The 16523-nt window shown below is 42.8% G+C and overlaps 1 protein-coding gene across 1 annotated transcript in view; it reads left to right on the top strand.

The window, feature by feature from the left end:
• nomo (nodal modulator) overlaps positions 1–15212 on the top strand; it is a 28045-nt gene extending 12833 nt beyond the window's left edge. The window contains exons 15-31 of the mRNA XM_012870156.3: positions 570–706; positions 803–890; positions 1077–1140; positions 1218–1313; positions 1402–1623; positions 3231–3313; positions 3478–3637; positions 5168–5294; positions 5844–5957; positions 6049–6176; positions 7529–7670; positions 7908–7991; positions 10772–10882; positions 11833–11934; positions 12044–12163; positions 12255–12347; positions 14823–15212. Of these exons, the coding sequence (XP_012725610.2) occupies positions 570–706; positions 803–890; positions 1077–1140; positions 1218–1313; positions 1402–1623; positions 3231–3313; positions 3478–3637; positions 5168–5294; positions 5844–5957; positions 6049–6176; positions 7529–7670; positions 7908–7991; positions 10772–10882; positions 11833–11934; positions 12044–12163; positions 12255–12347; positions 14823–14954 (2003 nt within the window). The 3' untranslated portion in view covers positions 14955–15212. The remainder of the gene's footprint in view (positions 1–569; positions 707–802; positions 891–1076; positions 1141–1217; positions 1314–1401; positions 1624–3230; positions 3314–3477; positions 3638–5167; positions 5295–5843; positions 5958–6048; positions 6177–7528; positions 7671–7907; positions 7992–10771; positions 10883–11832; positions 11935–12043; positions 12164–12254; positions 12348–14822) is intronic.
• The last annotated feature ends 1311 nt before the right edge of the window (positions 15213–16523 follow it).

Raw genomic sequence — 16523 nt, 5'->3', positions numbered from 1 at the left:
GAGAAAAAAAAAGTTCTGGATCAGGGAATTATTTTCCTCTTTCACATGTTTGTGTTTATATCTTCTGTGAAAATGGACCTCTACTTTGGAGGAGAACAGATGCTCATTCCCACGGCGTCCGCCCGGCATCGCCTGCAAACGCACGTCTTCCTCCTATGCGCAGCTCCGTTTAAATCTAACGCCATCGCTAATTCTTTGGAAGTCGGTTTGTAATTAAAACCTTTAGATCATAACTGTCTCGAAATACCAGCCGCGTTATCGCTCCGCTGTGCCTTCTGCTGCTCCATACATCCCTAATCCTGTTTAGCATACAGTGTACATTCTGTTATTTGCCTGCGAGCCGTCTGCACACACGGCATCTCTGAGGTATCTGTTCTGTGTTTGGTGTTGGCAGCTCAGACTGCTCTGGTACTTAACGTTCTTAAGCTTTTCTTAAATACCCCCTTCAGGGAGCGCAGAAAAGATACTTCCTAGGACTTTTCTTTTTATTTTTTTTCTTTTTCCTCTTTCCTCCACCTTTTATTTTAATAGTTATTGAAGTCATTTTCTGCCTCCGTTTCTGCTCCCAGTGGGCATTTCTCACGAAGAGTGGTGCTGGAAGCATAAATCCCTTGAAGTGGAGGTTCTGGACTCGGACGTCTTGGGCGTGGAGTTCAGACAGATCGGCTACATCCTGCGCTGCTCCCTCTCCCACGCCATCACCTTGGTCAGTGTATACAGCCGTCTGAACGCTCTATTCGTGTTTTATTTATTTATTTGTTTTCGTTTAATGGTGGTGGTCGTCTGATCTGCTTCGGCGCAGGAGTTCTTCCAAGACGGCAGCAAACCCGAGAACGTCGGCGTCTACAATCTCTCCAAAGGGGTCAATCGCTTCTGCCTTTCCAAACCCGGTGAGTTTCAGTTTCAGTTAATTAGCACGCTAAAAAAAAAAAAAAAAAATTCCCAGCCTAGCAAACCTTTCCCTCATGCATAGTTGCGCCGCAGCGTTTATGTGACCCAAAAGGTTTGAGTCAAGCTTAGCTAAATATAAAACTGGAGCAAAGTGATTAATTGCATTAAAAAAATGGCGTGTCCAGGTGTTTACAAAGTCACCCCCCGCTCCTGCCATCAGTTTGAGCAGGACTTCTACACCTACGATACGTAAGTAAAGACACGCTGCTCCAAGTTTCCTTTGCATCCGAACGCCCCGCCCACGTTTCTCGCTCCGTGTGCAACAGCTCGGCGCCCAGCATCCTGACCCTCACCGCCGTGCGCCACCACATGACCGGCCTCATCACCACGGACAAGATGCTGGACGTCACCGTCACCATTAAGTAAATGGCGCTTCGGCCTCGGTTTGCTCGCCTCTATCTCTGCGTCTCCGTCCACTAACGATCCTCCCCTCCCCATCCCCCCACTCAGATCGTCCATCGAGAGCGAGCCGGCGCTGGTGCTGGGCCCCCTGCGCAGCCTGGAGGAGCAGAGGCTGGAGCAGCAGCTGCAGGAGATCCAGCTGCGGCAGCAGGAACGAGAGCGGCGAGCGGCCGAGGAGCAGGGGGGCAGCAGAGACGACAGCCCCCCCATGCAGGAGAAGGCCGACGAACTGACGGGCCCGTTCCACTACGAGTTCTCCTACTGGGCCAGGTTTGTTGCGCTTTGAGTTTGGGGCGGATTTAACCGTTCTGCCGGTGATTTTTGGATTCACATCGCGTTTCGCTTTGGTTCTTCTTCTTTTCTTGTTTCCGTTGACTGGGAAATCTTGATGTTTTAACGTGCATTTTGTTAATATGTGACCAGAGATTGATGTACAACTGTGACAAGGCCCAGGGTGGTGTTAGCTACACATTCTGAGAGAATCCAGACTCTGCAGCAGGGTTCCTGCGGATCCTTAAAAAGTCTTAAAAGGCATTGAATTCTATAATATAAAACTAAGGCCTTAATTAGCATTAAAATGTCTTAAATCAATCTTTCTTAGGTCTTAAAATTGTTACCATGTCATAAATAGGATTTTATTTTTGTAATCCTTACCAAACAGTAAAATAATTGACACAATTATATTTTTTTAAATTTACTGAATGGCTCAATGTAACCATTATTGGTTCCGTCCCGATAGCGGAACCAAAAAAAACTGTTGCAGCCGGACTATAGCTGTTAAAAAGAGTTGGCACTGGTTATGTTGTGGTTTTTAAAACTGATTTATAGTTTATGTTAGTAAGGAACAAAACAAAGTTTGTGAATTCAGTTCAGTAGTTGTTAAAAAGTCTTAAAAAGTCTTGAATTTAACTTGCCTTGTGCTGTAGGAACCCTGTGCAGGTGGAAACTTTACATCAATCTGAAATCCAAAGTATGCAAAACGCTTAAAGACAGAGTCTCTAACTAAATCTTACAAAATCTGAGGAAAGGTACATATTTTATTTTTCGCTGACAAGTTTCTGCATCTAGATTTGATTTTTTTTTTTTTTTCAATGATCTCTCACATTCAGCTTCACTCAGTGTGCAGTGATCCATATTTTGAAAGTATAGGCCCGTTTACACTACACTTTTTTAACCGGGCCGAGACCAGTCCGAGCTCGGTAACCGAGATAACTCTTGTGTGTAAACGGTCAGCAGACTGAACCGGACCGCGCTAACCCTAACCGGACATTCAGACATTCATAATAATACTAGCTTCCTTACCGTGCCACACGATTTCCAGAGATGATTCTGCTTAGCAGTGTGATGAACCTCAGCGTCTGTTGTTGTTGTTTCCTGCGTCTGTAAATCCTTATTAGACGTTCGTTTGTCTTATCCACGTCCCAAAAGCTGACTCTGTCTAACCATAACATCCTGAATGTTAGGGGCGCCGCCATTTTGATTTGCTCGGTCCCGCCTTCAATCCCAGAGCGGTAGTACCGCAGATCGCCACTAGGAGGCTAGGAGCAACCAAGGAACCGGGATAGTGTGGTGTGTAAACGGTCGTCTCAGCTTGGTTAACTGATCCAAGCTCAGACTGGTCTCGGCTCGGTTAAAAAAGTGTAGTGTAAACGGGCCTTATGCGTCTCTGCCAACAGTCTATTCTAATCAACAACAAAAAAAAAAACTCTCAAGCTGCTGTTCTCTCCCTGTTGCACCCGCTATGACACATGCGTCCCTTAATTTCACCAAAGCGGAACCCCGACGTCTATTTAAAACCGACCCCCGGACCGGCCGTCTTGAAATAAACGCGGCGGTGTGTGGTGAACTGGGCTAACATTTCCTGTGTGGCCGTGCAGGGCCGGCGAGAAGATCACCGTCACGCCCTCCTCCAAGGAACTGCTCTTCTACCCGCCCGAGGTGGAGGCGACTATAACAGGAGGTAGGAGATTTCTCACACGCTGAAATTAACTCAGACACGTACGGAACCGGCCTAAAATTAGGATGCGCATTAATTCTGGATAAGTAGGCTTGTCGAAACCATTGACGGTGTGAGAAAAATCTCTCTCTCTCTCTCTCTCTCTCTCTCTCTCTCTCTCTCGACAGAATCGTGCCCGGGTCGGCTGGTGGACATCGTTGGGCACGCAGGCCTCTTCTTAGAGGGCAGAGTGTCTCCGGAGCTCCAAGGTGTGGAAATATCCATCACAGAGAGAGGAGCTTCTGCGCCGCTCATTACTGTGGCCACTAATGAGATGGGAGCCTACAGGTATGAACATCCAGACAGATAAATGGGCCGCGTTAAAATTTCAGCGAGGGTGTTCGGCACTTTTTTGGGGCCAATGCTGCCTTTGGGTCTCGCTTGAGAGCCGACGGGAGTCGCACCGACGTTCCGCCCCGTGCGCGGCTCTGATGGAGGGCCCTCTGGATGTTTATTGTCATCCCGGGATGCGTGTGATGTTGCAGCCGTGCATTAAGCAGGAATTATGCTCCCGATTCCAGACATCCAGTTAATGGCAGAAGATCAAATAATGTAGTCATGGACATAAACTCCCATGTTTCCGATGTTTGAGGAATTTTAATGGAACCGTTGAGGTGAAACGCGGTGTTATTTATTCAGTTTTGGTGTTTTTGAAGTGGAAAAACATGGCAGAGAGGAACGTCTGAGCCTAAGCTGTTTAAACTCAAACCTAGTGTGATGTTAACGTTTGGATCTGAAATAAAAACATTATAAAGCGCTGACACAGACGGCTGTAAAGTGGCAAATATAAACGTAAAAAAAGAATATGGGACTTATTTACAAGGGTTTTAAAAAGTCTGCCTCCATATTTTAGGCTCCAGACACTTTGAATATGTCCAGATTTTTTTTTGTATATTCAGATTTGTATGGTCAAATTCCTATTATTATAGTTTTCTGTCTTAATCGTGTATGTTTGCTGATGCATTGCATTTTCCATTGACTTATTTAGTGTTTTTTTTTTTGTTTTTTTTAGCAATGTTCTGGCCTCATTAATGCGTTCTGTGCATTGCTGCTTAGCTGGAGTTCAGCTATGCTCTGAAAAAGCTACAAAGCACGCGATACAAACTGTCGCCTGGAAGGGAATTTATCCTGGACATTCAGCCTTCCCTGCAAACCTGCACTTTATTATGCATCTAGGCATTTAAAATCTAAATTTGAAATGATATTATGAATTACTTTTCCACTCTTTGCCTATAAAAGTACCGTTTTCGGTACCCATCCCTAGCAGCAGACTCCGGCCTCCAAGCCATCCTCATCCTCCTCGACCTGAGTGCAGCTTCTGATGCCGTTATCCCATTCAGGCCGCCTCCACAGACTGGCATCTATTGGTTTCTCAGATACTCCCCTAAACTGGTTCTGGTCGTATCCTTCTAATTCCTGACCATCTAGGGTTGTCAAACTAGCAGTTTTAGCAAGTTTAACTCTCTGAAAGTTGCTAAATATCCAATATTAAAAAGCTTTCAGCATAAAAAAAAAAACATGAGCTCATTTGTTTTTGTTTGGTTTCCACCAATTTTGCCAAGAAAAACAGTCACTTTACTTAATGTTATCTGTCAAATCGTTTACAACAACGTTTTTTACACATTAACCGAGTCAGTCAGGTTTACTGTATTAATGCTGAATTGGCAAATGATGAAGCAGGAAGTTTCCTCACTTAAAAACCTTTTCTGCTGTTTTCTCTGTTGATCTCTAGCAGTAAATAAGGAACCTTTTTTTTTTTATGTAGTCGTGACTCCAACTACAGAGTTAAAGCTTTCCCTCTCCTCCTTTTCCTGCCAGCGTGGGCCCGCTCCACAGCGACCGGCTGTACGACATCAGCGCCAGCAAGGAAGGGTTCGTCCTGACGCCGGTGGAGGGAACCCCGGGAGACTTCAAGGCGTTTGCTCTGGCCGGAGTCACCTTCAAGGTGCGTGCGAGCCGTCGTCTGAAACGCCGTTACATCCGAGAGGAACACGAGCCTCGTTGGCGCTCCCGCCGCCCGGCCTGTTTTCATACAAACGCTGGGCCGATCCTGCTAGTTTCAAGTGGAGATGACACGTCAGAAGGACGAGCTTTTATTCTGTTTTTTTCTTCTGAATATGTAATTTGGAGGAAAGAAATCGGTCGCAGACGGTCGGAACCGTCCGAGCTGTCGTCCTTTTGGCCTGCCCGTGTTAAAAGGATCCGTCTGTGAGAATCTAGCGCAAATTAGTACCAGCCTCCCTTTTCCTGACTAAGTGATGAATTGCTTTGGCGTCGGATCCACACCATTTACACACAGTTTCGTGCCCTTGTTTATCCCTCATTTGTTACGTCCTCTCTTTAACTACAACATCTGTGACACAAAACTCACCAGCCAGCCTGATTGCACGCGCAGTGTCCATAATGTCTGTTTGTCTTCAGGGACGTTTTTTGTCCCGTTAAAAAAAATGAAAGCGTTTAAGTATTTATTTTTGTTATTCTGTCTTTCCTGCAGATAACGACGGATGACAGACAGCCGCTGTCCGGCGTGCTTCTGTCTCTGAGTGGAGGACATTTCCGCTCCAACCTGCTGACTCAGGACACTGGTCTTCTCACCTTTAATAACCTGGTGAGAAAGCAGCTCAGGAACTAACGTCAAGTCTCCTTTTTTTTTTTTTTTTCCCCCTCTCAGTTTGAAATAACCCAGCTTTTCTCTCCAGAGCCCAGGTCAGTACTACTTCAAGCCGATGATGAAGGAGTTCCGCTTTGAGCCGGCGTCTCAGATGATCACAGTGGAGGAGGGTCAAAACCTGAGCATCGACATAACGGGCATCAAGACTGCTTACAGGTACGCACCGCTTTTATTTTTACAGAGCAGGGAAGAAAAACTCATACATTTATCATGTTAATTCAGTGTATTACGTTTGGATCTTGTGTGATGGACCAAGAGAATGTAGTGCTACGTGATGAACATTTAATATCGAACCCCTTTTACTCTGATGCCCCTAAATAAAGTCCAGTCTAAATAAATCTGCATTAGTAAACCGAGTCATACTGTGTTGATTTCGTCTCCGTATGAATCCGGACTCAGAGGTTTGTTTGTTAGAGAGCATCAGTGAACAAACAACATAAAAAAAATTTAAACTTCTGTGGAGAAGTTAAAATTGAAGTTAGATCATGAAACTAAACCCCGAGCTTTTAGGATCCAACAGGACAATCATCTGAGAGGATAAAGACTACGGCTCAGCTGCAGAACCTACCGACGTGGCCGTCTACCTGAGCTGACAGGCTGAGAAAAGAGAGCGCCCTTAGGAAAAGCAGCCAAGAGGCCCCATGCTAACTCTGGAGAATCTGAGGAAAGGATGATTTTCAATCTTTCTCTCCACTAATCTGCCCTTTGTAAAAGGAGGACAAGGAAAACCATATGTCCCCTTTAAAGGTTCTCATAAACCTTCCAGTGGGACAGCCGGAGCTAGAATTGAACGTTTTAGAGCCAAACGTATTCCTGCCCTAGAATGACCCAGTCCAAGTCCAGATTGAAACCCAGATTGGTTTGTCTCAAAACTTGATGTTCACATTTTATTTTTTGCACATTCAATCTGACACTAAGCTACTTTGGATTATTAAAAAAAAAAAAACAGAATGGGGAAAAGATTTAATTTCCTCATCAGCAAAGCTGTTGCAAGCAAATCCCAAAAGACCCGCAGCTGTGATTGCAATGCAAGGTGCACTGACTACAAGCGCACACCGCACTTTGTAGATTTTTACTGGTAGAAATATTTTAAACCCAATTTTCCTACCACTTTACAATGTTCCCTACTTTGTCCTGGTTTATGGGGAGCGGTGGCCTAGTGGTTAGAGCACAGAGCTTTGTTCCCAGAGGTTTTGAGTTCAACTCCCACAAGCTGCCATTCTGGGTCCCTGAGCAAGACCCTTAACCCCCAATTGCTCCCCAAGGGGATGGGTTAAGATGCAGAAGTGAATTTCTCCATTGTGAGATCAATAAAGTTCAATTATTATTCAATTATTATTTTTATTATCACAAAATAGTGAATAAACAAGCGTGTGTGTTGGTGACATGTCCAAACGCGTACGTCAAGGGGTGTGAATACTTTCCCACGACGCTGTGATCCGTCGGCCTTTTCAGCGTGTCGCCAAGCTGCCCGTTCTCCACGTTCCTAGCTGTGCTTTTGTCCACAGCTGCTACGGAGCGGTGCAGTCCCTGAGCGGCGACGCGGAGAGAGACGTGGCCGTGGAGGCGGTGGGTCAGGGAGACTGCAGCCTCTACAGCGAGGACACCGTCACCGACGAGGAGGGTCGATTCCGGCTCAGGGGTCTGCTGGTGAGAGCGCATTTGACACCTCAGGGGGGGCAATTTTGTATTAACACATCCTCCCGGCGCAAAAACACTGAGGTCTGACCTCGCTAAACATAATGCGTAGGTGGCATTTGAGCCAGGCATAAAAGGGGCCGGCTCAAATTGAAACGCTCGACTGCTGTATTTTATCCATACGTAAGCTTTTAGGCCGTTTTTGTTCAACACCTCGCATGACTAAACGTTTGTGTTGTTTTCTTTCAGCCGGGCTGCAAATACCGGATCCAGCTTCGGGCTGAGGGCAATGACCACATAGAGAGGGCGTTGCCTCAACACAGAGCCATAGAGGTAGGTGGCAAGGTGGCAGCATCCAGGATAAACAGGCAATTTTTTTTCATTGCTGAATGATATATATACGCGTCATAAACAGATCTGCACACGTTAGCTGCAGCCCTGACAGTACATGCAGCTGGATTCAGATGCGTTGTCAGTCATACTTAGCTGTTACTTGTGCAAAATACGGGTTAATCAGAGCTCGTGTTGTCAATGCAGCATTTAAAAATTTTGAAAAAAATGCATTATCTCTTGATGTCATGCAACCATATTTGGCAATAAGCCCAAAAAAAACCAGCCTGAAAAAGCACTGTGTCTGGAAAAATCTCACTTTAGTTGCTTTCAATTGTTTGATTATCTCAAAAATAAAAAAGGTGAGGCTTGTTCGTACATAACAGGCCTGCTGGATTACCGCCATAATTTATTTGAAGTAATTAGGTTGAAGTAATTGATGATTTTAACCTTTATCCGTCAGCATTAATAGTTAGTCAACATATGATTTTTAGGACTTTACCGTTTTTATTTTCTTCAACGTTTTAAGGGTCACAACATTTTCCTCCAAACTGCTGCGTGTGCGGCACTCTGCTGCGTTATTTTAGTCACGTACAAATCCAGCCATTGCGCCGCTCTGTTTGACCTACAGTTTAAAAAAAAATGGCAAATAAATGTTTTTTTTTTTTTAGTGCTATAGTTATAAAAGTTTTTAAAGCCCAAAATGGTTTAGAGCAGTGGTCTCCAAACCTTTTTTCTCAAGCTTAAAGTGTTTGTGGGGCAAAAAAAACATTAGAATATGTAATAAAGTCCCAAGATATGGTGATTTATTACATTTCTTAACCTGCTGAACAATAAATTATGGATGCTATATTTTACCCAAACAAACAAAGTAGCCAGATTATTATTATTTTTTTTTTTTTGCAAGAGAAAGATGCGACAATTATTGTAGACTCAAAATTTTCAAGGGTTTAGGGTCAGCTAAATGTCAGCTTTATTATAAGAAAGGCATCCAGCAGGCTTGTTTAAAAAAAAATCTAGTCTATTCTCGACAATTAAAAGGGGATTAAGGTCACTCTTTATTTGAAAACGCTTGCTTTATTTAGCCAAGTTTAACTAACTAATTTAAAGGAGATTTGGGCGCACCAAAGTCTCCTTTTGACTAGAAGTGATGTAGAGTAGCAGATGTGTTCCCATTCACTGTTAAATGAAAGAGGACGCAATAACTGTGGACATTAAAAGACAAATACACACCGATTTTCCTTTGTTTTTCTCCGCTTTCCAGTGATAAGTTTTAGCAGATATTTAGACCCACGTTTGATTTTTTTTTTACGCTGTTGCCTGCATGTTTTAAGGGGCTGCCAGCTCTTTCATTTGTGGCGGAAAAGTTCATATTCAAACAAATGCATTTTTTAAAGCCGATAAACTCATAAATTATGCATGTCGTTAAGAAATATGTCATTTATAAACTACACAGACATGTTAGACTGTATTATTAAATAAAAAAAAAGGTGTGAAACAGAAACAGATTGTGTCTGCGTTGGCGTTTTAGTCATAATTGAGCTGTTTTCCTATTTCAGCTTGTTTCCTGTTTATTCTAATCTTGTTTGACATTTTAAACACAAGATTTACGCCATTTTCACTGTTTATAGAGGGAGAGAGAGAGAGAGAGAACCTTGTCTTTATGATCACAGATATTTTAGTGATTACAATAAATTAAAGCCTGCTGATTGGTTGTTTATTAATTTAAAACACTTCACCTCATTGGCTGAAGTTCACTGACCCTCGAGACAGATGCTTCACACCAACAGCTGCTCAGTACTCTAATAAAACCTTCCTGTTGTTTTGGTTTCTGATATGGACATTTTTTTTTTTTTTATCCTCTTTAGGACTAGTGAAATGTAGGATTTTTAAAACTGTGACTAACATGAATTAAGACTGGTTCTAAGATGGCAGCATTTGTTTTACATTGCAGCTTTCTGCTTGAGAAATGCTCCGTCTTTGGGGCAGAGGATGTGATTATTGTCCAGTTTAAGCTGTTTGTTTATAATGTAAAGACTGATAACGTCTAGTGTCTTACTCCTAATTCAGATAGAGGTTTGTCTGTTTGTATGAGGCGCAATGTAGAAAGATCTTTAGCTCCTAATTCAGGTCGAGTCTGCAGGCTCGTCAAAAGTGGCTCTCGGTTATCTGAGTGCTTTAGCAGCAGCCAGAGTAAGTTTACTGTTGCAGGTTTTCAAGTTTCTTTTTATGTTTAAAGTGTTTTCATCCCAGACGGCGTCGTAGACTGTAGGTCAAAGATTTTATTACTCTCTGTTTCCACCTTAAAGTTCTCAGACTTTTCAGGGTTGAGATAAACTCATGTAAGACTTCTTTTTAAATGTAATAATGTAATTGCTAAATCCCCGCTATACAAAGAAAGTTAGAGAAAGGTATGGAAAACTTAGGTAATTGAATTGTTGAATAACTGTGAGAACCCTGTGATTGACTTATATCAGCTTTATCACATGGGCCCTTTTCTGTAGGGCGAACAAAAGCGACGCTAATCCGCTCCCCAACCAAATTCTAACCTCTCGTTTCATAATTTCATCTCGTCTGAAAAGCCGCAGTCCGCCTAATCTCTCTCGCGAGGCAGGAGATGCCTTATTTCCCCCCCCCCTTTAAATTCTGTTATTATCTTACCATGTGACTTTTAACAAAAGGTTCTCCTCAGTTCACTTTTGTCTTGTCCTGATTTTTTTATTTTATTTTTTAAAAGCCAGCAGAGGTTGTGTTGTTACATTAAGCTGTGAGTTTCCTATCAGGTCGGCAGCAGCGACATCGACGGGGTCATCATCATCGCCTTCAGACAGATCAATCAGTTCGACCTCAGCGGCAACATCATCACCTCCCCCGAGCATCTCCCAACACTCTCGGTACGACCCGCGACGTTTGCTCTGTCTTCCTGCTCTTACGTTTTCAGTCATTGACATGACTGTCAAATCAATTTCTGGGTTTTTGATAATGCCTTTTTAACCCTTTTTTAGGGGGTGAGAGGTTGAAACATACAGTGTCAATGATTTTATTTTTACACCAAGAGTTGGCTGCATAAGTTTGAGCTCGTTTTGTGTTTTCACAAACTCAGACCGTGTCAGAACTTTACATACAAGCTACGCCTGTAACTTTAAAAGAAGACAGTTAGGCCATTTCTCCTCTGTAAGTCTAGCCGTATTTTGGATTTTCACGTCCTGGATGGCTGGTAATGTACAATAATGTGCATCCAGGCTCCAATTTAAACTTAAATTGCAGTCGAGGCAGATAAACCTTATGCTTTTTAGTAACCATTAAACTCCTCCTGTCATACAAATGACGGGATATTTGACCCTCCTTATCAGAAATAATGGGATTTTTTTTTAATATCTTCTTTAAATCCTCCACTTTTAAGTCTAGTCCAGAAACCTCCAGTAGAGTTGAGGTTGGTGCTTTATCCAGGAAGCATAATATTAGCCTGATTTTATTCTTTCCTGTTTTGGATCAGTGTCCTGTTGGTATAACCAGTGTGATCAGAAAACCTTTCTCTAGAAGGAGTTTAGACATCTGAGAATAACAGTTTAGGTGAGATGGCTGTAACTTGGGCAGGGATGGATGTTCCAACAGGAATATTGATGCCGAAACACAGATGAAAGCTGACTTTTGGTCGGCTTCCAGATATGGCCTTCCCAGAGCACCAACCCTAACTTTACTGAAGCTTTGTGGCATAAGTTGAAATATCGGGCGTGTGCCAGGAGACCAACCGGTTTAAGAAAACCGATTGGTTTTCACCAAATGTTGCTTTTCTGGTGTAGAATAAAAGGCCACAACAACGAATGATCTCCTTCGTCTCCAGGTGAAACTTTACAAGAGCGACAATCTGGACAATCCGATCAACACCGTCTCTCTGGGACAGTCCCTCTTCTTCCACTTCCCCCCTCTGGATAGGGACGGCGAGGTATTGGCGAGTACCTCAGCATGAAAGCATCACATTTACCCAGTGCGTGCACGCTTGCGTCATGCGGTCTGTAATCTGAACAACCTGTCTCTGCTCTTGTTTCCTGTAGAGCTACGTGCTCATGCTGTACTCCACCCTGTCCCGCTCCCAGTACGATTTCACTCTGCCTCAGGTCTCCTTCACCTCCGCTGGATACCACAAGCACATCACCCTCCCCTTCAACCCCGCTGTAAGAAACGGAGAAACAAGACCTGACTTTTACCCGGCGTCGTCGCGATGTTTGACATGTAACCCGTTTCCATTTGCCACGTTTCCCGCAGCGTAAAGTGCCCGACCAGGATGTGGCACAGGGCTCCTACATCGCTCTGCCTCTCACGTTGCTCCTGCTGTTGGCGGCGTACAACCACGAAAAGGTACCCGTCCACCCTAACCCGATCCTTCTTTCTTCGCTTTTAGATTTCTGAACCTTGTGTTGAATTCGGTTTATTGGGCGACGGCACAGAAGAGAGCAACGTCGGCACTTTCTGGCCACGGTCAGGTATCGTCACAGAGGATAAAAACACAGCGAAGGAGAAAAAAAAAGCTATTAACATCAACTCTAAATAAAGAGTTGAGCAAAAATAGCGAGGATCCAGAAAAAACATGACTCCTATAAAGTCTGGAGTTTGATTCCAGTATTTTTCAGGTTTTAACAAATGGAAAAAGAAAAAAAAAAAAGCATATGGCATAAAAAAAAATTCTGACTTTATTCTAATTTTCTAAATGTTGTCCTTCTTTCCACCATTAAATCCTTAATGGGTTTTTTTTCTTCCTGCTTACCTAATGTCTTCATCCTTACCACCTCGTTTCCTTTCTTTCTTCTTAGTTTCTACCCTTTCTTCCCTCCTCGTCTCCTACCTACATATCTTTCCATTTTTCTTTCCTTTCTTCTGCCCTAATGTCCTACCTTCTTCCCTTCCTCTCTTTCTTTCCTCCCAGTCTTCTTTTTTTGTTCCTCCTGTCCTTTTCCCCCTGTCTCTTCTTTGCTTTGTCCTTCCTTCTTTCATTGTGTCCTTTCCTTCACCCTTTTGTACCTCCCTCCGTCCTCATGTCCTTCCCTTCTCTCCTAGAGTGTTTCTTTCCTTTCTTCCTTGTGTCCTACATCTCTTCCTTCCTTGTGTGCTTGTCATCCTGTCCTTCCACTTTGATTTTTTTTTGTTTCCTCTCTTCACTTTTTTTAAAACAGGAATAAGTGACAGACAAAATATGCAAAATTTACAAAAATATTAAATTAAACACGTGCCATGAATTCATAGTAAACTTTGGTAATGTACATTTTTTACTGGAGAAATATGGCTGAATCCTGGAAAAAGAGAGAGAGAGAGAATTATAACAAATAATTATAGATGTTTTTTGAAATTGGAATAACATTAACTCTTGATTGTTCCTAAGGAGGGTTATACTCTAAGCTAAATGTGTACAGTTTAAAAAAAAAAAAGTTTGACAAGTTACTCCATTCCACGACTGAGCTGTAGAAGAAGCAGCTCTTCCCTAAAAGGCGTTTAAGTTTGTCAGGAGGAAAAATATCAGTTAAACTTCCAGAGTGGACTTATCAAATTTATCAATTACTTTGAGAAAAGTTAGCATTTTAACATAGTAGGGTTTTTTTCTGAAATGTGCTCTAAATAAAAAATTATTTGTTGATTGTTCTCACCAAAAATGCAAAAATTACTTGTAATCCCTGCCCATAACATAATTATTATGGGCATATTTTAAAAGTAATAAACTCACGTTAAAAGTTATAACATTCTGATGGTATAGTAAAGTAAGTAAAGTTTACCTATAAAAGCCTTTAACAGTCACTAAGTCACCCAACGCTGTGAAACATAAGTAACATTTAAGTTATACATGAAATAAAATCATCATCAGTGTAGGAGCTACAGACTGAAATTGCCCTGTCCCCCCACTTAGTCTTTAGCCTGGTTTGAGAAACAACCAGGAGATTCTGGGATCGAAGGTTAAAAGCAGCAAAGTGTTTGGTTAAAAACTGACAAAAATAACCAGGAGCCTGGCCATTCAGAACCCTTAAAGTGAGAACAAGTACTTTGAGCTGAGATCTAAAATCCACCGGGACTCCGTGTAGGGAGTGAGATCAGGTGAAATTAGAAAGTCTGGCCGCTTGCAAACGTGCAATTGATGATCTGTCCTGACCAACGTTTTTAAGCCAATTACATAACAATATTCCAATAGAGCTATATGTCCTTTTTTTTGTAAATAGTTTTCACTGCAAAGATTGAAATCCAGTCTGGAATCAGATTACCATGAAAAACGATCTTTGGGTTCTTTCTTCGGTGCATTGTTTCTTGACTACCCTGTAATCATGTTCTGTTAACTGTGACATCATCCAGGGAAGGCAGATCATCCTCTATTACCATCTAATGTAGAACAGATTACTGGATCAATGTGTGCTTCTGTGATTGTTTGTCTCTCTTGTTGTGTCTCTGCTCTGTCTTCTCTAACCCCAGTGGGTCGAGGCAGATGACCGTTCATACTGATCCTGGTTCTGCTGGAGGTTTTTCCTTCCCGTTAATGGGGAGTTTTTCTTCCCACTGTCGCTTCATGCTTGCTCAGTATGAGGGATTGCTGCAAAGCCATGGACAATGCAGACGACTCTCCCTGTGGATCTACGCTCCTTCAGGAGTGAATGCTGCTTGTCAGGACTTGATGCAATCTACTGGGTTTCCTTAGATAGGAAACTTTTTGACCAATCTGTATAATCTGATTTGAATTTGACTTTGGAAAGTGCCTTGAGATGACATGGTTCATGAATTGGCGCTATATAAATAAAATTGAATTGAAACTGAATTAATTCATCGCGCAGATCTACTGAATCACTGTTTGTTCTGCAGGTGATCCCCCTCCTGCTGCAGCTGGTGAACCGCATCCAGGGAGTGAGGAGCATGTCCCAGACCAGCACCGACGGTGCTGCTTTAGACGAAGCCAAACGTCAGGCCAAGAGACAGAAAGTCAGGCGCACGTGAGGCGTGCCCCGCCCTCACGCCTTCATCCACTAAACTGAACACTAGCGGCGGTGACCTCGGAGAGCACAGAGGGGCGCTACTTCGCCCGGCCTTTACGCCCACGTGTTCGTGTGCTAGTGAACTGTTTAGCTTACCATGGCCTGTGTAAAAGAAGAAGAGAAAAAAAAAAAACCCTACTCAATATGCATTACCACCACCTCGCTCCAATCAGGTTGTCTGGACCGAAAGCTGAGGTTTTATGTTGTCGTCATTTTGTTTCCCACATGAGTGATTGTTCAGTTCATCTGTTCGTATTCGTAACAGAATCGGTTTTATACGTTTGTAATTAATCCAGGTCAGCGCGTGTGTTTGAACGCTCCTACCTGCCTCTCATTATCGAGCCTCATACTGTTTAAGACTCTCAGATGTCGCGTGTCTGTCAGGGCTGAGGCCAGTCCAGGCAGTACCCAGTGGTTTTTACTGTGGCCTAAATCTAATCAAAACGAATCATTTCTCTTCTGTAAATGTGACTCCAGGTGTTTTGTTTTAGGCTGAGGTGAATCTCCTGAGGTAATGTAACACACTCCACCTCTGAGGCGTTCTGCTCTGCAAAGATGAGGCGTCCTCCATGTCTTAAAGAGCTCAGGAAGGAGATGAAGAACAAAATGCTGGAAATATTCTGTAAAGATTTTTTTTTTTTTATTAACAGGTTGGAACAGCAGGGTAGGGGGAGGGACTAATAGCTGATTAATTTATTAACGTGTTTATTCGGATGTGAATGATGACTAGTTGTCTTTTTCAGTGCAGCTTTTTGTGTGATAATCTAGTTTTAAATGAGAAGTCGAGGAAGAGTCGTCTATTAAATTGCGCGTTAATGTGAATCTCCACAAATGGCCTGTCACAACAAGAGTCAAACTTGGAAACAATTAAAGACACAGTTCCTGCCTCAGAGCTGTGAAGAGCTTTAAAGCTCGGTTATTATTTTTTTTTCTTTCTGTTTTTGCATTTATTTGCTCACTGATGTGGCTCATTTTCACTCAAGGATGAATCCCGCTAAGCCATATTTAGACAGCTGGTTGAGTGGAAGAAGGCGAGGGGAGGGATTATGTCTTTCATTTGTTCAGGATCTTTTTTTTTTTTTTTTCTTTTTTTTTTTTTGGAGGGGGGGTTGTTTTGACAAAGTGAATAAAGTGTGACTGAATTGAGAGTAATTGGACTGTTTTACTGCGTTACCTGTTGAGGGCAGTGTTATTCTAGCCTCAAAATGCTCTGAGAGCTCCTAGAATCCAGCTTCTCATCATTTAGGGATAGTATAACTTTCCTCATTACTCATTCTCTTTACCTCCTATGAAATTCTTCAAAGGAAGTCCCAGGCAGGGTGGGGGTCTGTTACTGGATTAAAAGGCTTTATTGACTTTGTAAACAGGTTGACCCACAGCTCTACCAAACAGGATGATCTAAAATACCCAACAGACATATCACCTTTCTCTCTAGCATCTGTGCACAACAAGCAGCAGAGGAATTATCCAACGGACCAAAGCGGTTGAAAACGGCAGTGAAAGGAAGTGGGAGAGGTCTTATTTTTCAACA

The sequence above is a fragment of the Fundulus heteroclitus genome, chromosome 5, assembly GCF_011125445.2.
Source record: "Fundulus heteroclitus isolate FHET01 chromosome 5, MU-UCD_Fhet_4.1, whole genome shotgun sequence".
Classification (NCBI taxonomy): Eukaryota; Metazoa; Chordata; class Actinopteri; order Cyprinodontiformes; family Fundulidae; genus Fundulus; species Fundulus heteroclitus.
The sequence above is the reverse complement of the archived record's forward strand: the minus strand, read 5'-3'. Positions and strand labels throughout refer to the sequence as shown.